This window comes from Harpia harpyja, chromosome 13 (assembly GCF_026419915.1).
Source record: "Harpia harpyja isolate bHarHar1 chromosome 13, bHarHar1 primary haplotype, whole genome shotgun sequence".
NCBI classification, from domain to species: domain Eukaryota; kingdom Metazoa; phylum Chordata; class Aves; order Accipitriformes; family Accipitridae; genus Harpia; species Harpia harpyja.
This window is the reverse complement of record NC_068952.1, coordinates 25325082-25346179: the sequence shown is the minus strand read 5'-3', so window position 1 is coordinate 25346179 and position 21098 is coordinate 25325082. Positions and strand designations below refer to the sequence as shown.

The following is a 21098-nucleotide window of genomic DNA, read 5'->3' as shown; positions in this document are numbered from 1 at the left end:
GCAGCAGGAATCATGTTTGGAAAACAGTAAATACCAGAGCATCATACAGAAAATAACAAAGCAGTGGCTGTTTGCTTTCATTAATCAAAGCTGCTCTCTTCACATATACAAAGCTTGTTTTCTCTGGAGAACAAAGAAGTCATAGCACACTAGGAGGAAACAATAGAGTAAGGAAAAACAACAACAGCTGGCAGAAGCAAAGTGTTTTCTTTCCTGTTGGAAGAGTAAAGCCTCTTGTTTTGCCATCTTCTGAATTCTTTTTAATTTTTTTTTTTTTTTTTACTTTCCCCCTCAAACAGCAATGAAGTGGGACTCAGCTTACCCTAAGTCCTGGAAGAGGGAGGAGGAGAAGCAACATATTTTGAGGAGAAAAAGCTATCTGGAATAAGGGGGAAGGGGAAGCTCTGTGCTCCTATCCCACTGCAGCATCATTTCACCACATCACAGTGTGCAAAAGTGAGACCATCCACTGCAGCAACAGTCACAGCCTTGCAGAGAAACTGGCAGCTCTAGCACAGAAAGAAGTCTCTGAAGGTGCTGATGCAACTCAACCAGAGGCTATCTGAAGAGCCGCCTGGGTTCCCTCTTGCTAGGAACAAGTTTGCAGCACCCTAATGCACTGACAGAAAACACATGCCTCTCTACAGTGAGGAGGAGCGTGAAGAAAAGCAGAAGCTTCAACTTGGAAGACATTACATTCCCAGCAAAAAGGCTCTTTAACTCTGTCAATCTCTCTATCTTTACCAGTACAGGACTGACCCAGTTGTAGGAATCTTAATTCTTAAAAAAACCCACTAATTATTTTTCTGTGAACGCAGCTAGTCACCAGCTAATGCTCACAAGGTATTACTCTCTCACAAGGGAGACACCTTCTCCGGAGCATCCCGCTGCAAGAAACCATCAACACCTTTGTGAAGCAGCAACATTCATTTTTACACATAATTTGAACTGTATTATGCCGAGATAGATCTATATCGGTGATCCTCAAAGACCTAGATTCAATATAGGAAACTTTTCCCTCGTCAGCCTTGTTAAATTTGTTTGAAACATTAAAAAAGAGACATTAAGTCAGATTCCCAAGTGCCTTTCACAGAGACCTTCACGTCCAACCTATGAATCACTAGCAGCACCTAGTGGCCGCAATAAATTAAACAGGAGATTTTCAGGTTGATCACGGAATGAAATACAGGGAAATCAGTTCTAAACAATGTTTATCAGCTTCTTTACATGATTAGCTTGAATTACAGCAACACCAGCGTTACACAGATTCTCTTAAATGCTCATGTTATTTCTGTAATCCACGGAACTCCTCCTGCTTGCATCAACCTGGATTCAGCCCCAACAGCATTTCAGGTAGCCAGAGACACTGCCATCAGCATAGCCTCTGCTACAGCGATCCAAGCACAGTAGCAGGAACCTACGTTTTCCACAAGGCTGGAGAGCATCAGAAGAGTTCCCAGAAGCAGCATACCACATTCACATGGCATGCAGGAGCATAACCTGGGAGATGGGCGCTCACACAGCCTAAGAGTAACTTCACACAGCAACCCCCCCACAGAGTACTACATGCTGCTACACCAGTTCCGAGGGAGGAATAGAACAAAACTCAGAGCAATTGAAGATCAATTCTTCCCATCCACTTCTCTTCTGACAGCTTGTCAGGGGGCAGAATGCACAGTACAGCTGGGACAACTACATCTAAAATAGATTAAAATGTAAAATAAATGAAGCAGGCAGAAATCCCCATGAATTCCCAGCTACTATAGCAACTGCTTTTTATTACCAAGAAGGAAAAGAAACCAAAGCAAGGGGAACATACAGATACTTTTATTGCTCACCTTTTATACAACAGCACACCTTCAGCCATTTTCTTTCACAGCTTGACAATGTTTATGTACACAAAAAACCCAGCAAGAAGCATTATGTGGCTTTCAGTAAAGAAAAAAACAAAAACATTAGAACATCAAACTCAGCCAGGCTTTGTTTTCTGCAGCAATAATAAAAGGGCTTCCTCCAGGCAGGAACTAACCTTCCCAGGCCGTAGTGCATTTCTTTAAAAAGACAACCCCCAAAACAAATTGCCCTAGATTTGCTGAGCCAGTGGTATTAACTTGCAAATAAAATAAATTTCTGTTTGTCATTTCTTCTAGCTGATTTCAAGTAAAAATTAGGTCTGGAGGAGGAGCAACTTGTTTTGGATGGAGGCAGGTCAGTTTGAATTGCTACACCTAACTACAGGCCTACACACACTATCGGTTCACAATTTAGCTTAGTTTTAAATGATCTTTGCAGATTTTGGCAGCGGTCAGTCTTCAGAGTTGAGCAGGTGCAAAAACTTTGTTTAGCGGGAGATAAGGCTACTGAACACGGCATCCACAGTAGAGCTCATGTAATAGACAAAAAACCTGTTTGTCAGAGGGAGTGCACTGTGCATGCACACACATGTGTGTACATCTTCATGACTAAAATGAGAGGCCAGCAAGCCAAAAAGCAATACTCAGAAGTTGTTTTAGAACATGTAATTGAACAATGATTAGGGGGGAAAATGCAGAAGTTCTATTGTGTATTATAATAGACAAATTTGACAGACAGGTCTTGATATTTCTCTAAATCAAAGTGGAAGGCAAAGACAGCAGGTACTTTCAGAACAAAAGTGTTTTGAGCAGAGGGAACCAGTCCAACATCTGGATCAAACATCTATTAGTTGATGTTTAGGGTGCAGTGATGATATATTTAATTCAGACAGGTTGGGGGTGGGGTGCAGAGGAAAAGCATACAGAAAGTTGTACTTTGCTCAACACAAACATCCAACCCAAAGAGATTCCACCTGCCACATACAAACCTGTACTAATTCAAGCAGCAATTAAGCCAGGCCTCTGAAACCAGGTTTCTATTACATGAGCTCTGATGAAGCAAAAGCTTTTAGCAACCTCAGCTCGTGAAGTGTCTTCCTTGTCCAAAGCCAGATTGATTATACTGATAACCTCCATGCTGGAAGTGCTGCTCAAACTGCCCCCCTTGATTAAAATTCTGTCCACCTCTGCCCCCCCAGCCTCCTCCTTGACCTCCACGGCTACCCCTCCCGCCACGGCCACCCCTCCCTCCTCCACGCCCACCCCCTCGGTCACTGTGGGACCCACCATCTTGATATCTGTTGTCTTGCTGGTAGCCGCTGCCACCACCCCCTTGGTAGCCACCTCCTGAATATGAAGACGACTGGTAGCCACCATAGCCTCCTCCTTGGTAGCCACCACCACCACCGTGGTAGCCACCCGTTTGAAAACCTGCATCTCTGTAGTTGTTCTCCCTGTAGCTGCCATCCTGGTAGCCACCACCTCCACCATCTGTCCAACCTCCTTGAAGCTTGTTTCCTCTTCCGCCTCCTCTACCACCATGATCATAACCACCACGTCCTCCTCGTCCTCCCCGATCATGGCTTCCTTGTTCATGACCTCCTCGCCCTCCATATGATGAGTCATAGCCTCCTCTTCCTCCTCGGTCATGACCCCCATGGTCATAACCTCCTCGCCCTCCATATGAGGATTCATAGCCACCTCTTCCTCCTCTGCCACTGCCTTGTTGCGGACCAGCCTCTGGTCTTTTCTGCCACGGTGGCATCTCAGGAGGTGGCGGTTCAATTTCATTGGGCCTTCCTCCTCTGTCAGGCACTCTGCCCATTAGCACCTGCAAAGGGAAAGGGAGAACTGCCGTAGGAGTTGTAACACCTCACAGAAGAGTCACATTTACTGATACACACCACAAACAGCTGCTCAAGGGTTCCTACATCCAGAGGATTTCATCAAGGCAAACTTTTGTCTGTTTGAATGTGACAGACCTTTGTCTCCAATTAATAAAAATTAAACAGGGATTTTCTAGTACTCCAAGCACTCCTAACAAAACAAGTCAGGAGACCTGGGTTTTCTGTCTTTCAGCAGGCACACCAGTAGAGGCAGCATCAATACAGTCTTTCACTAAACTGTTTACTAGTGCAGACTGCTAATCTCAAACAACCACAAGTACAGTGCAACACAGTCTCTCTCCTAACTAGCGCTCTGAATTGCTGTAGAAGCCATTGGCTTGGTAAACAAAGTGCAAAGATTTTTATTTTTCAGTAGGGACACACAAAAACTTACACACCAACAAACAGGTAGGTGTCAGACAGCGCTGATCAGAGTTGAGCAAGACTGTAGAGGTCTAGCTGTCTAAGGATGCTGTGACTTTAAGAATTTAGCAAGACTTAAAAATGTGACAGGACATTTGCATTGCTTCAAGTTTTAAAATGATATAACAGAAAAACTTCAATGCAAGCAGGTTACTTTGTTACTTTATGTTACTGTCTTGGAAAACATTTAATATTGATAATGGGAGATTAAGTTAACAGAATATGGATCAGCAGCAGGGCAGTATTGCATTCCTAGTAAAACATACATACAGTCTGATGGTACAGTCACACCTGTCTTCCCACATAATTTCTTACATTCCACACTCCAACTACACTAAAAAGGTGCAAAAATTATTTGGGGTGGAGAGGGTGTGGTCAAATCAGCACACCACCATTCTATCCTAAATTACTTAGAATTTTACCTGAAATACAGTTGGTACCCAGAAGGCAGAAAGGCATGCATGTACACCCACAAGTTTTAAAGTACCAAGTACACTGCTGTACATAGCTACTGAGCTTCAAGTTCACCACATGTACCTTTGTGAGCCTATTACTCCGGTAAAATCATAATTTTTGAAACAAAGTAAATTGCTTAGTCTAAATCATATTCTAAATCATACTCCTACTATGTCATTACTAAAACTACACACTTGACTATAATCTCTTATTTGTGTACACAGGGGAATCTAACCTGCAAGAGCCTTGCTTTGTGATCTTAGTACATTCTATTTACATAGATCAGAAACACAGTTACAATGTAGGTGTTATTTTAGACACAGTGACAGAATTTGGTAGCAGCAGTGTAATGACATCAGTAATTCTGATAAGACAGAGCAGGCTTACTCCCGCTGAAAGTAATCAAGATATTTCAGCATTTTTTTACTGTCCCTAAGAAAGGGCACTCTGAACTTAAACAGGTGAAATTGCAGTTACCATAATGCACCAATGCATAATCTGTAAACACCAAATTTCTTAACCTTTATTTCCAAATTCCACTTACAATCCTAAAAAAAGTAGGATTTATTATTACATTCAAATTACTTAAATATTCATAACAGAACAAGCCATTTGTCACCAAAGGTACCTTATTAATGGCACATGCAGTCTTCTCTCGGATGGACCCACTGCTTGTTCTCATAATCTTTGACAGATCCTGTCGAGCTGCCAAGAGATTTGCAATGGAAATAGTGCACTTAGCAGATAAGAGGGCACGTTTTGGCTGGTAGACTTTAGCCAGTTTTTCTGTTTGACTCTGTTGGAGAGGAGAAAAACAAAACCCCATCAGCTAAAGTAATAGGAAAGCAATGGGACACCTCACCAAAAGAATCAAATCAACATTGAAGAACAAGACACTACTGCAAATAGAGCAAAAATTAATATAAAAAACAGTGAGAACCACTTTGTAACTAAGAATCACTGCAACGAAGCTAGCATTTGTCAAATTAAATTTCTGAAGTAATATAGGAAACACTATTCTGACTGAACTGTCAAGACACTGATCTGACAATTTTAAGATTAACAATATATACATGCAGACCATATTACTTTCAGGCAGCCAAACACAGAACAGAATTGTGTCGTAGTTATATGAATTACTGCTAATGTCTAAAAGATACTGAAAGTGAAACATGTCTGTGTCCAGCCTCCAGACCTCCTTCTGTGCCTGCACTGACCCACACCCATTCCAGTTAGACTAGCATCACCCCGTCTCCAGCACTGTATCAGCAGAAAAAGGCTGTGTTAACTCTTTCACACTCTTCATTCCAGTCAGCTTCTTCACAAAGGCAAACCATCAAGAGGTACTGGCAGAACTAAAGCTCTCAAGTGCTTGTTCTAATTCAGTCCTTTGCCTCACATATGTAGTGCCCAAGCTAGAAATGAGATCCTACAAGTCAACTTTGCCTTGTAGGCACTTTCTCTTCCTCTACTGCCTTTTGGCATTAACCATATCAGTTTCTATGAACACCTCAAAAGTATGACAGCAGTTTTCCAACTGACAGACACAACAGAAATCTGTGCTACCAGCCATGAGTAATACACGAGTTACATCTATCTTCAGTTATCAGCAGAGTATAATGTGTCATGCAGTTGGGATAAACCAGATTGCAATCTGCACACAGACAAAAGGGCTGCTTTTTGTCTGGACCCCAGATGACAGCAGTGGTGACAGGCAAACCAGGTTTTCCAACAAATCTCTTGAACGGGCAAGAACTTAGGAGCAAATTTTAAAATCCTATTTTCCATCTAAAGGCAGAAAACTGGAACTGGGAAAAATTGAGAGTATGTATTTCAAAATGACTCAGTGATTAATTTCTAGAACCAAAAGCTTCTGCTTTTATATTACAAGTTGAACAGAGTTTATTCAGAATTAAGGAAAACATGCACATCATTAACCTGATGCTGGCTAAAGACAAGAGAAGCAACAGTATTCACCAGAGCAGTAGTATGTTTTTCCCTGGCAAGTTTGACTGAGCTCTGAGCACAGTATTTTGGTGCTATGATATTATTCTTTTAGGTGAAACTTGACATTTTTGAACTTAAAAAAACCCTGATAAAAGACTATAAAGTTTTTACTGGTGTTGCTACTATCTGGAGAAGTAACTATTTAGTTATACTACTGTATTCTGTTACTTTTCAAATTAAAAAAAAAAAAATTAGCATCATGTATTAAAGCACTGCTAAAAGTTACTGTTAAAACAAACTGTATTGCATGCATGGAATACTATAGCCACATTCTCCAATTTTGTATTGTTATGGTCCTAAAAAATTTAATTTGCATTTCAATAGACATAAACAAATATATACAATGTGTGGGTTTTGTGAAAGAATTTCATGTAGCTAGTCAAGTTCAAAAACATCTGAGAATTCTCCCAGGAAAAAAACCAAACAAACATAGATTTGGATGCCAAAGCTATAACACAATTAGAAGTCCCTGGTTTATAACCTAATCTATACTTTTGCCTGTTTTAATTCACTGTTAAAATATTCAATCAATCAGATAGTTCTTCAACCATCTACTAAAAAACCTGAAGAATACAAGGTTTAAGAGATAGTACACCAGTAGAAGTCCTGCTCAGGTGATGAAAGAGAAAATGGGAGAGGTCACAGTTTATTATTAAAATACAGTTGCTTTTTTAATAAATCATTTATCAAGAAAAAAACACTTGATGATTCATGTGTCACAGTTTATCACTAATAACTCAGTCTCAAACACTACCAGCAGCATAATTAACAGCATGTTAACAGATCTGGTTTAGTCCTAGAAAATAAATTCTATGTACTATTTTTTTAAATCTTGTCATTCCTTTTTCACTATGAAATATCGGAAATAGGGAAACCATGTAATTATTTTTAAAAGTAGAATATGTATCACATACTCAGAGAGAACAGACGTCATGTCACAGCCATTTGCACAGTTCAAAGACAAAAGAAGCACATAAAATATTACCCTGTCTATGAGGTAAGAACAAGTAGTGCCTTAGCAGCTTTTCTCATGTGCATCTGTGGAGTTGTGCTTGCAGACACACTTTGAGTTAAGGAAATCTGATCACTGTGGACAGCACAAAGTAAGTTAAGGGATGGTCAACAGGAAGATGCGTTTCTACCATCACACAGACACAGCATTTAATGATTCACATTATGGTACTCTGAATGCAGTGGCCTATTTAACTGTATGTTTTGGCTTTGGTGTATAGTTACACACAGTGTATCTTCTCATTTTAGAGACTGTTTTAAAATCCAACAAATCAGTTTTCAGTAAAATTTTTTTAGTCATCTTACATTGTCATAAACTTCTTCAGAAACTCAAACCAAAACCAGACAACTTCTGTGGTTATTTCTTACTCATGAAGGATGAAACAATGAAGCAGTTTTCCAGAGATACTTATTATAAAGCGTTACCATCAACTAGAACTTCACAGCAAGTTGGTTGTACCTTAGCTCTATCTGACCAGCCAAAGGACTGCACAGTTACATCCAAACGTTTGACTAACAGTTTTCTTCGGACTTCGTATTCGTTGACTATGGCTTGATTAATTGCTTCAATTTTTTCCTGAAACAAAAATTTGCAAACATAACATATAGATTATAGATAAAATGTTTCTACTTAAGATAAAAACTATGTGGATGGAAGAGAATAAGACACAGAGATATTAAGCAGGGCTTAAGTCTGCAATTATCTACCCTGTCAAATGGGCTCACAGCAAGCAACGCTTGCTGACACTATTTTCCTGAAGGCTTCAAAGGCTCTGTTATCCTCACGTTCAGCCTTCTACTATTTCTAACAGCACAGCTGCCTGTTCTTCAGAAGGGACATAAAAACTGCACGCACTGCGGAGGCATTTCTCAACACTCACCAGGACAGAGAAGCAAAAGTGAGAAAATACTACATGCAACAAGCTGAAGGAGATGCAAGGACATATGTTAAGTCCTAGGGACCAGGGTATCCTTGCCTTCTTTAAAAGCAGTAAGCTTAAGGACAAAGATAAAGCAAAGATAGAGGACTAAAAGTAAGTAAACTACTGTAAGAGGATCTTGATTAAAGCACAATCTGCATACAGACAAGACAACACAGTGCCCTACTGGAAAAAGCCATCACTAGAAACGCACCTGGTAGCAGACAGTGGTCTAGTCAGAGCAACAGTTGAGATATGCACCATTAAGGAAATTATTTACGTATTGACTGAAGCCTGGCTGGAGGGGGGCTGTGGGGCCCACTTTCAGCCTCAACAATACAAGCACTGAAGGAAGCAGACTGTTGGGAGTAGAAGAGCTTCAACCTTAAGCAAGAGACACAAGAGGCACTCGCAGTCTCACAGCAGTAGCCATAGCTTTGTGCTGGTGCAGCAGCAGTATCTAACCCAGGCACCATCATTCTAGAACAGCAGGTGACAAAACCCAGCTGGAGATGATTGTGCCTCTGCCACCTGGGTGTACAGCCTCTCCCAGCTTCCACCTGCACACTCACTGCTTCTTGGAGAAGAGACTATGAAGGAAGCAGGCTACTCCAGCAGGACAGAAAGAGAGGAGGAAACGATGGGAAGACCCACAGGTTAGCTGGAAAGAAGCCACAGGAGGGGATGTGACACCATCTCAGCAAGGCTAGGTCACACAGACAGTGCTGGCAAGGAGCAGGAGAGGAAGGCTTAAGCTACTGCACAAGCATGCAGGTCAGCACCACCACCGTAAATCTCCTTTATTTTGGAAAACTTTTGCCTGCATCTGGACATATAGATTAATGAACCTAAGATCTTATCAGTTGCTGAACACTTATTGTACCAACATATATGTAAAATACTGCAAGAAATTGTCTTATCTTCAGAAAGATGAGAAAAATCATTTTGCAACATTACACACAGAATCAAGATCAATACTTTATATACCTGAAAAAGGGAAATGGGCTCTAACACCTGCAACTACTTACCCAGTGAGCTGGTCCCAGTTGTTTCTTCAATAAAGGTTTTCCAACATGATTAGGTGGAACCTTTGCTAGGGTTTCCTTCAGCTGTTAGGAGACATATAAAAATATAAGCATTGGCTAAAAAAAATAAGCTTTTCAAGATTCAAATTACAGAAGAGGACTCTTGGATGGTCATAGGCTTGACAGAGCAACCTCCAATATCAAGTTGTTTTCTCTGGGACAGAGAACCAAGCACACTTCTTTTGGAAGGCAACTATTTTTATATTTCTGGTAGTCTCAGCTATACTTATTTAAAATTTAAGAGAAGGGACTATAGAGTAGATCTACAGTTAAAATAGATTCCATGAGGTACAGCTCCCCTTGAAGACAGCAGTATTATTCTACACATCATCTCTTTAGTTCGGAAAAAAACCCGCACTTGTATCAAAAAGGTATTAAGACTATGTGAAATGTAACATGATCTAAAGAAGGACCCCTTCTTTACAATCAAAAGGAGAAAATCTTCAATATGAAAATTTAAATTTAACTTGCATTCTAAAAGTTTGGGCACAACTTAGGTTATCTTTCCCATCTCAAAATTTCTGAGGACTTCAGGGGGAAGAAATGGAGTAGCAGTGACAAAAACTTGGATCAAAGCAGGTTGGAGTTATGAAACTTCACTTTTCCACTGCTGCAAACCACATTTTTCAACTTCCTTGCCTGTTCATTCCAGCAATTGATTTAACACATTCAGTGACTTGGTTTTCCAAAGGTGCTGAGCCCAATTTGTTTAACTTGAAGATTTTAAAACCAAGTGCTTTCAGAGTAGCAGAGGTAGCAGTTCATTCAAATATCAGCGGTTTCTTTTTTTTAATGTGGTGGATCATTAACAGAGAGAGTCAATTACACAAAGATCCTACTCCAAACTGTATTATGTATATGTAAAGAAAAAAGGTAGCTTGATTTTCACATGCTAGATGAGAATATCGCCATTCTAAGACTCACTTTTTAAAAACAAGGAAACTTCAGGGTGATTTGTTGTTATAACTATCATCTTACAGTCGAGTAAAATTTTCACTCTATGTTATTTAAGTTTTCACATTTTGCTCAACTTTGTGATGTATTTTCATTTGCAAAGTAAAGTAAGTTTTTCAGTTATTAGTCAGATTTACTTTTTCCTTCTCAAATACTACCAACATCTGAAGTGTTCAGACTGTAAGCATCACAGCTATATATGGTTTCTAAAAAACCCTGTAGGTTAGAAATTCCTGATGTATTTTATTAAGCTATAAGGACTGTTCAGGTTTTTTTTTAGTATAACCACCTATGGATATAAATCAATGAGGTAACGGTAATTTAACCTTAACGATTTTGCAAGGTGTACGCAAATTCAACTTTAAAGCAAGACAGTGTAAAAGAAAAGTCAATTAGTAAAGCATAACAGAATTCCCAGATTAAAAAGATTTTGATCTACTTTGTAGTCTGTATTTTTATAGAGTCTCTTTCACCAGCAAAGCTTGCTAGCATTGTTCATTGTTATGAATATTTTCTACCTTTTCTAGAAAATGGAAGCACAGTTTTCTTATCTAACTATTTAATGCCCATGACAATGCCAAAATCAGAAAACAAACTGCTTCCATTCTACACGTTGGACTTCTGCTGGAAAACCATCCTCCTCTTCTTAAACAAGTCAATCCAAACTGATTTCTTGCAAAGAAATGAAGCACTATTTTCAGTTGCTTGGATTTATTTAAGTACAATGCAACTAAAAGGTTAGTCAAAAAACCTCTCTGAAATATTTTGGGGAGCTTTGTAATCATATCTGTTCTTTAAAGTCCACAAAGGTTCTCTTCTCTCTCCCTTATTCTGCAAGTTAAGTTACTTAACTTAAAAACTTTCTGTCCTCCACCTTTGGTCTGTGCACTGGACAGTCCATTACACTTCAATTTTCTGTTTTATAAAAATTACTCAAACAGAAGTAAATTTCTTTTAAAAAACCCCACAACAACCTGGAGAACACATACACATAAAGGACCAAAAATAAACAGAACCAATGAAGCCTTAGGGAAAAGGTGTAAACTTGACTTTCGTTACAACAGCTTTTAACCTAAACATTTTTAAAACAGTAGGTTCCTGTAAAAATTTGTTTAGGTGTATTTCTTGGAATATGCTTCTCCTTAAAGTTCTTCCTGAGGCTTAAGCTCAGCAGTTTCCATGTCTTCTGCAACAGGTGATGACATTAAAACCTACAGCAGAGTAAGAAATACCTCACCCCGTAAGGCAATGATAGCAGTAGTCCCTGACCTCGTGCCTTGGCATGGAAAAAGCCTTTAAATTCATTTTCGGAATCCTGACTCTTGGCATACTCAGTAAAGCACGTTAACTCTCCTTCACAATTCAAACACTGGAGTTTCACAAGAGGTAAAGATCTCCCTGGTAGCAGAACTATTTTCCATCAAAACAGTAACATCATAAATATTCTAGTTTTGTCCCTTTGGATCTTACTTTTTTTTCAATTCCACTGAAGAACTGGAACATCGTTATGTTGGCTGGAGGCTTGGACATGCCTAAAGCAATACATATGCCTTTTAGCTCCTGAAAGACTTCACTGCCACCTCCTTCCTGTGCTTTTTTAGGAGGGGCATTCACACACAGCATTCTGGCAGCTTCCAGTTCTGAGATGAGGTATGCTGGGTAAGAAAAATTAGATTTCAGCATCAGATATAGCCGAGTTAAAATTATTTTAGAACCAGTGAGAACTCAAGCGCTTACAACCAACGAATGTGCAAATGGACTGTTTTAGAAAGAGTTAGGGCTATAATTTTGGTATCCACAGAACACTCATATTTCTAACAAGCACTGAGCTCAACGCTAGAAACGCAACAAACAGGGGAAAGGTTTAATACAACCAATTAAAGCCTGGAAAAAATCCCTATGATTCCGATCGGTATTAATCACAAAGTTCAACAGAGCACAGCTCTTTTCCTTCAGGCTTCGCCCAGCAAAGACAGGAGACTAGGAACATGGAAATAAGCAGGATGAGAGACTTGGATATGCACTTTAAGCTAGACAAGCAAGCACTCGAGGCTCTAGGAAACAAAGCAAGGAAATGAGTAGAGAGAAGTGAAATGTTGGATGAATCTCCTCTACTTCCCCAGGCAAGATGCAGACTGGAAAAAAAACCCCACTTTTAAAAGTACTATTGAGAATTCAGGTTTATAATAATTCCAGAAAGGAAGGCAGTAACTGATGAAATAAAAGCTAGAATGCCTGCAGTGCTCTTCAATATCAGAACTGCAAGAGCCTACCACCACTTTACAACTCCTTTATCAAACAAACAAAAAATATTAAAATGACAATTTCTGAACATGGTATACAGCCAAAATTTCATCATTAGGTGCTGGTTACAGTGATATAAATTTAGCACACAGCCTTTGCTTGTGATAGTCACAACTTCAAGGTTTGAACTGAAAGAAATGCACAGGTTTAACAATACTTTTATCATGAATCATACTGTGTGACCATAACAGTAATGTAAATAATTATTTCTAAAAATAAAGATTGAAAAATAGATACTGCACTGATAAAGACAGACTTGTGAGCAGGGCTATAAACCCATGGCTATACAAAAGCAGCTTACCACCTATGAAATTGGGACAGATCAAAAGATTAAGAAAAGAACAAAGCATTTTAATGATCTCTAGAATTTCTTCTAGATCTCTAGAATGTCTTCTGCTAAAGACAAAGAACACCTTATGAATTATAACATTCTTAATATGCAAAGCAGTGAAGAATCCTTTGTAAGTTCTTTCAATGGTACTTTATATAGATTTTTCTTATATTCAACTTTCAATTATTTACAACCCATTAGGACCTCCTGAAAAAGAAACTAGCAGCAGAATTTTGTTTCAAGAATTCAGAGATTACATTCAAGCTACCTTCAACCTCTTCTGACAAAGACTGAAATTTTTAAGTGTATCACTGGAAGACATAGATGTTCTCCAGATAGTGATTCTTTTTTGCAGACCTTTTCTGAACCAACCTGAAACTCTTGTACTTTTTATTTTTGCAGATGCCAGTACTTAATATTGTATTCTAGTGATGCTGAACACCAAGGCAATCTAACTATTTATGTTTATTTGGTGCTTTCCTCTCACAGCAATACTGTTACATGTTCCAATTGACATAAACTGTGCTGCATTTTGTTAAAATGTAAAATAACCTGGCATTCAATTAAAGAGGGTTATTCTGTTTCTTCTGAAAAAAATCTGGTTTTATGGTTCCCATACAACAGGATACCTAATAAGTTAGTTTAATGTAGGTAAAGCAAGCTATGCAACTATCATGGTACACAAAAAAGGAGTTTGGCATCTATTTCAATTCCATATTTGACAGTAAACACAGTATTCCTGCCAGCTTCTGAACGAGGCCTTGTATTACCAAAACGTACATCACAGAGGACCTCTGGGGTAAACTGTGTGTCACAGACAAGCCAAATTTACTAAATGGCTTGGCTTACAGAGAATAAGCTGAAGGGCAGACTGTTTGAGCTACAAAATATTTTAAAGGCAATTATTACCTCACTTCACCTGACATTTTTGAACATGCTATCAAAACAAATTCAGATTAATTCTTACTACTCATCTTTCTCCTACTGTTGAAATACTGGAACCTACTCTGTAATTAATTTCTTACATTGCAGCTGAGGGCAGAAATAAATTTCTGTTTTGAAAAGTTAAAGAACTGGCAGCAACTGAGGAAGCAAATAAAACATTATGTTGCATTTAAGATCAGATTAAAATTAGTATTACAATTTCTAACTCCGACACTTGTAAAAATATTTTTTTTTTAAATGTGAATCAACATTACACACTTTTTCCAAACTGAAGTACTATTTCTTCTCCTCTAACATTTCCTAAGCAGGAATAAAACCAATTTAGGTATTGAGATCTGCTGGGTGGAAAAGTAAAGGGAAGACATCACCATTGCTACTGCTAATTTATTTTCAATCAGCAGAAAGCAACACTGAAGCTATTTACTCAGGGAGATGATCAAAAGAACTAGGAGTTGGGATAAAACATTTTCTCTTCTTCACAACAATTCCAATTGTTGTCAGAGTGTAGGAAAATGCAAGTCATCATGGTGGGGGCTCCAAAATGATGATGCATCTGGTGTTAGTTGTCATTTTTACAACCCTTCTAAACAAAGTTCAGTGGCTGAATCCTGGCAGAAGTCTTCAAATTATTCCCTCTTCAGAATACCTTCTGAGAAGTAATAGGACAGCCCTGTTGCTAGTGAGTGTGAAAAATGTTAACACTCAGAATATTTTCCATCATATACTGGCTACAGAATGACTGGTAAGTTTATTATACCCAGAAGTATAATATTCTGACACTATAAATTACAGGGGAAAATAATTCATCATTTTAGGTAACTGTTTATACATTGTGGTAAACAAAACAGTATATCATTAAGTGTAAGAAACAATACTATGATTCTTGCACAAAAACATATTTGCTTGCAAGCACCCTTTTAACTTACTAAGCAGCAAGAGACAGTTCTTTTGATTATGAAGGCGTTTTGTCACATCTCCTGATGTTAATGATGCATATGGACAGTTCATTTCAGCCAGCAACCCACTCATTTCGAGCTGAAATTCTTCTGCTTCATTTGGACCTTAGAAGGAAAAGAATAGTAATTTCTTTACACCTAATACATATATCTCTGGCTGTGAGTAGAATGAATTAGATATTTAAAAAAAAAAAATTATGCTTTGCTCCAGTTGCTATTTAACATTAAAACCCTGCTTTTAATGGAAGCCAAATGTGTTCTTTGAGTTTCTCAAAGACACAGCACAACCTACTTGGAGCCACGATATTCCTCATTATTGTAAGATTATGTTTCACTGACAGCTTTCCCCAGCTACAACAGAGCACCACTGGCAACTTCTACAATGAAAAGTGACATTAAAAACATCACAAATTTTACAGGAGTATTTTAAGTATCAACTAACTTTTCCCACTACAAATGTATTAGATAGTTCTGACAAAGTCATGAATAATATGGTTTATGAGCTCTCATGCTTTTACCACTTCTCCCTGTAAGCTCACATTTGTCAAATGATCTTATTTCATACCAATATTCTTTAAAAATAATCAGGTCATGTAAATCAAAGCTTAGACTGATATTTGTGTAAGAAATTAGTGAAACTAATCTGAATTTGTTAAGCCAAGTTATGCAAAAAATAGTGATTAATGAGAGGTAACAGTTTTTCTTCATTTGAAAAGGGACTTCAACCCAAAATGTCTGTTATTTATAAACTGAAGTCCCACAAAATGAAGGTAGGGCTTGATGGTACTACAGATAAATGTTTCTATCACTGTGTTTAAAGAATTTGAAATAGGTGCTAGAGTACTTCTGGATTGTATTTTTACACAAAACATAGTAGGAACCTTATACTGCTAGAAGAGGTGAAATGCTGTATTGTTACAGAGATAGGGAGTCAAATAAGCTCAAATAAGAAAGGATGGACATGTCAAAAACAGAGAGAAAGAGGAAAAGAACAGATATTGAGGTGAAATGCAGCGATCTTTGGCCATTGAGTAGATTGAAAGTTAAGTTCATAAAGGCATTATGAGCTAATACATTAGATATTCAGAAGTACAGGTTATCATACCAATTTAATCTGTAGAATGTCATGACCAGTTGACCAAAAATAACATTTTTTGAAAACTAAGGTTTGCTTCCTCCACCAAAACAATAAACAAACAAACATTTTCAGGCTCTTTCTCATAGAGTGTTTCATAAAGGGGGGAAAAATACATAGTAAGCACAGACTTAAGGTAACCAAAAATAAAAAGAAAATATCGTTACTGTAGTCATGAGAACGTTTCCTTGAACAGTAGGTATTTCTTACATCAAAATTACAAACAGAATCATTGAAATAAAAGTATTCTCATGATCTAATTAAAAAAAAACCCACTAATGTTTCGTTAAATCCATCCAAGAACTTTAAAAAAAGTTCTATGGCTGAACAATTAAAAGAAAAAGCTAATTTCAGAACAAATACTGTTTGAGCCTCACTATTATTTCAATCTCTACCGGCTGTTCAGTAGGCAAGTTTCAGGTGGAAAATATCCAAAATCTGACAGCATGCAGACAATGCTCCCTGGTACAACAAATTTGGCAATTGTCAGCCCAAATCTTTATGGCATGCAAGAACATACATTAAGTGCACGTTTGTGCTAGAGTTATGGCTACTTACTGTTAGTTGCCTGCACATTTTCCTCTAGTTTACAGAATAGCCGTAACTCAGATACCAACCAAGCACAGAGTTTGGTGAATTCAGGGGAACTGGCTCCACGAGAGACTGCCTGAGCCAGCGCTCCGTCATTTAACAATGGACCTTTGTAACTGACAAGTAAAACAAAAGCACAGTTTATTAACATTTGCTATGACTGATGTCCTGTGATAGATTTACTTTATGCTGTATGCATATTGAGAAACACACGCTCATCACATCTGCAATGCTGAACATCTAAACTGATAAGATTCCCGCACTGAACTGTAAGAAAAAGCACATTGAAAACATCTGAGTGAACTCAGCATTTCCATGCACATTAGCTTACTGACAAAGAGACTGTGTCACAAAATATCATCATCAAAGGTTTCATCCTGGAGAATGTTATCACATGCAGTGGCAAATTCTCTGCCTCTATCTCTTTAATATGTTACTTACAATATAGCTATCTAGGGCAACTGCATTTTTAAAGTATCATTCTTGAGCACTGCTTTACAGTACATTGAATAATTACTGCTGAACTAGTGCATCTTTTCTGTCATTTCCTATCATGTATCAAAAGGTTGCCACACAAAACAAAGCCTTCGATACAAATGTTACAAAAGTGATCTGCAAAACAATATCCTCTCTTGAAAAATTACCTTCTTAAGTGGGCACAAGAAAAATAAATAGAATTAGCTCTTTGTGTAAACAAGCCAAGATCAGGCTTAGTGTAAGAAAGCATGAGTCTACAGATCAGGTCTTAGAAGACATAGTTTTCAGGACATCTGTGTACTGATACTCTGTCAGGGGGAGGAGGAATAGTAGGGAGAAGGCTGCCTTATTAACCAGGTAGAAGCACAAAGTCAGAGCTTACCAGAGTATTTAAGAAAAAATGCACAGTATTATTTTGATATACTGCACCCAAAACAGAAAGACATCCAAGAGTGAGCATAATCAACTGAACTCCCTCTTTCGAACTTCCAGGTATAGTCACCCGCTATGTCACAGCAACCCAGTCAGTCCAGTCAACTCTTGACAAACCTCAGAAGTAAAAAAAAAAAAAACAAACTCTCAAAGAGCAAATTAATATGTTAATCTCCACACTTTGTTCTTGTGCTTAAGATCACGTATAAAGGATTTGGTCTTTACTGTAACAGCCTGTTACTCCATCCAACCAAAATGAAGAAGCCACACTCAAAAATAACTTTTACCTCACAGAGCAGCTCAATTAGCCACACAGAGTTAATCTACTAGCAGCTGGTGGGAAACTGTAATCTGATGTATTACAACCCTACTACATTACCACAGTAGGCTAGACAATTCCAACAGGCTAATTAGAGCAAGCCTATGTCCCACCCCACAGACGTTTCAGACCTACACATGTATAGGAACATCTGGGACTCAGAATAGAAACATCCAGTTATAGATCAAAGTAGAAAGGAAGCGATGACAAGCCTTTTGCTTTGGCAGGATCTGGATTTAAGTCACTGGTCACATCAGAGGCCCCTTTTCTAGAATTTTTCTTTGACAGATATGACATCTTTACTGTGTTATCTCTGATAATTATGACTTCAGCTACACATCTACCTGGCCCGTAATCCAACTTGCAGATTCCTGACTGCAAGCAGCTTTTTCCTTCCATTCCTGCCAATGGCACATGTTCTAGAGCTACACTCTTTTGGTAACATTATGGTCTCCTGTTTGTTTACTTTTTCAATAGTTCAACAGACTTACAAGGCAAGAGGCCACTATTTGAGCACCTCGAGCACAAATCCCAAAGGAAACAACCCTTTGATGTGCAATGCTATTAAAAAAAATAATCAAGTAATATATTAGAAATGCCTTCAGTATCTGGTTAGAAAAAATAAGTTGAACTGTGAAGGACCATGGAGCTACTGCCAAAGATTAAAACCTCAAACACCCCAGTCTTTACAGACACAAGGAAACAGAAGTCATTTAGTCACATGCAGTAGTTTTCCCAGTTGTTGCCAATAGTGTTGAAGCCCCGTGTCTTTCTCCCTCCAAATTTGCTTTTCAATCACTGTTGCCAGTCTTGGCTGATATGACTTATTTTTTAATCTGCTTTCATTGTTCACTTTATTTATGTCAACAATCGACAGCAACACTTTCTGTCTATAATTACACAGATCAGGAGCACAAATCACAATCCCTTCAAGCCACTAATATCCTTTTAAACATATGGCGGAAAAAAGAAGCCGATCACGGTATGTGCATCATGGCAGAGACCTTTTCGCATTTCAGTTGGAGAAACACCTGCCAAAACAGAAACCTATTTTTCAAGCTTTGGAACCATCTTAGCCTTGAAATATAATCTTTATTGGAGCATAATGACTCTAGCCACAAAGTGATTTATGGGAATGTGGCCAATGTGAATAAATACAGCTGTCTACATAGAACCAGCAGCAGTAAAATTGTAACTGCCTATTGTCTGAGCTCTCAACAGTTTACAGACAGGCAAGCTTACAGTAGAGCACATTCTCCTTGCTCTCCCTTTCATGTTTATATAACCTTACAGGCTCTGGCAGAGTAACAGGTTTAAACAACAAAAGCTTCCTGTGCTATATTATGTTAAAAAAAAAAAAAGGGAAAAATGTCAGTTACAATTTTTTTGCTGTCTATTATTTTTCACTAAGTATGAAGCCTGAAAGTTTTCTTCTCTGACTTCTCTTCTTAAAGGGTTTCCTTTTCCCCTTCCCCACCCTCAGCTGGGACCACTCTGTTGAACAGAGGGGTTACCGATGAGATCCCATCACAAGAATCAAGGAGATCAGCACGCAGAAAGAGGTAAAATGTTTGCCAAGGCCGTACAGCTAAAAAACTGCCGTGGTGCTTTTCTCAAGCCCAACCGGCACCGCCGCCAGCCCCGCTAAGGGGGGGCGGCACCTCGGCTCTGATGAAAAGGGACCATTCCAGGGGCTGACCCTGGCGCAGCTCTGCCCTGGGCCGCCGACCCCCCCCCCCCCCCCGCACACACACACACCGGGGCCTCCCTCCTGCTCCCGGCCCGCACCGGCCGCCCGAGGACGCCACGGCCCCGCCAACGGCCGCCGAGAACCTCTCCCCCCCCGCCAGCGCCGGCCCCGGGGCACCTACCCCAGATCCTCCAGCGACTCCAGCACGTCGCTCTCCAGGAGCTCGAACTCCATCCTGCAGCAGGGCACGGGGGACGAACCTGCGCGACAGCGGGACTCAGCGCCCCCGGTACCCGCAGTCCCCCGCCGCCCGCCCCCAGCCCAGCCCAGCTCGGCCCGGCCCCGCGGGGGGGGGGGGGGGGGGGGCTCAACGGTCGCAGCCCGCCCCCGCCTTGCAGAGCGGGGGAAGCGCGGAGACCTCGGCGCACGCCCGTCCCCGGTCCCCGTTCCTCATTCCCCGTCCCCCCCGCCCCCGCGGCCCCACGTACGCTGCTCGCACGCTGCTGCGCCGCCGACTGCCGGGTTGGCATGTCAGGGCGGGGAGGGAGGGAAGAGCAAGTCCCCGGCCTGACCCCTCACCCCGCTTCTCTCGGGCCGCCCCACCGCAACGCCTGATCGGTGCGGCCTCCTTCCACGGCGGTCTCCGCCTACCCGTGGCGCCAAGGCAGCGTTGCTAAACGGAGACGCGGGTGCGAGGACGGACGCCAGGTGTTTCGGCGGGGAGGGAGCCCAGGATGAGGGAAGGATCCCACGTTTCTGTTCAGGCGATACCTCGGGCAGCTCCGGAAGAAGGACCCACCCCCTCCCCGCTGCGGAACCCACGCTGGAATGTGCCGTGGCGAGCGGTGCCGCGGCAACAGGCGGAGGGGGACGGAGCGGCAGAAGGGTCAAGCTGCGTCAGTGAGCGCGCGCTTCCCCGCCCAGGAGGACCCAGCGGTGCTGCCGGGACCACAAATCCCAGCATGGCCACGTGCCCGACGGGACCCTCGCGGCCACCGTAGGGCCGCCTCCCGCCGCTGCTGGGTGAGGCCCGGCGGCGGATGGAGGCGCGGGGGGGGGGCGGATAAAATCAATAAATTGAAATCGCTGCTTCCGCGGGTCTCGTTTCTCCCTCGGTGGATTTGCGCGAACCGGTGGGTGATGGCCTGTCCCTGTTGAGGCGGCGGGGGCCTGTGCCCCGGCGGCAACGGCTGCGGCGGTGCCTCTGTGTCCTACTGGTGATGTGGCTTTTGAGGGCGCTGAAGCAGTGCTGGCCATACCAGAGCCTGCCCGACTTTGTGCTGACGGTGAAACTCCTTCAGGCAATGCTCTGGCACCTTTTTA

General features: G+C 40.6%; 1 protein-coding gene across 5 annotated transcripts; it reads right to left on the bottom strand.

The window, feature by feature from the left end:
• Nucleotides 1-1811: 1811 nt before the first annotated feature.
• On the bottom strand, nucleotides 1812-20368 carry FAM98A (family with sequence similarity 98 member A). 5 transcript variants are annotated; one of them, XM_052805822.1, is made up of 10 exons: nucleotides 20264-20312; nucleotides 19957-20035; nucleotides 17717-17883; nucleotides 16825-16973; nucleotides 15102-15236; nucleotides 12066-12250; nucleotides 9585-9665; nucleotides 8097-8213; nucleotides 5247-5414; nucleotides 1812-3684 (listed from the first exon to the last, which is right to left on the bottom strand). In XM_052805822.1, exons 5-10 carry the CDS (start codon nucleotides 15202-15204, stop codon nucleotides 2932-2934), a joined length of 1407 nt encoding a protein of 468 aa, XP_052661782.1. In that variant the 5' UTR covers nucleotides 15205-15236; nucleotides 16825-16973; nucleotides 17717-17883; nucleotides 19957-20035; nucleotides 20264-20312; the 3' UTR covers nucleotides 1812-2931. The 5 variants fall into 5 exon arrangements, with proteins under 5 accessions (XP_052661782.1, XP_052661778.1, XP_052661779.1 ...); XM_052805818.1 differs by lacking the exon at nucleotides 17717-17883 and having other exon boundaries at nucleotides 20264-20356; XM_052805819.1 differs by lacking the exon at nucleotides 17717-17883 and having other exon boundaries at nucleotides 20273-20354.
• Between the last annotated feature and the right edge of the window lie 730 nt (nucleotides 20369-21098).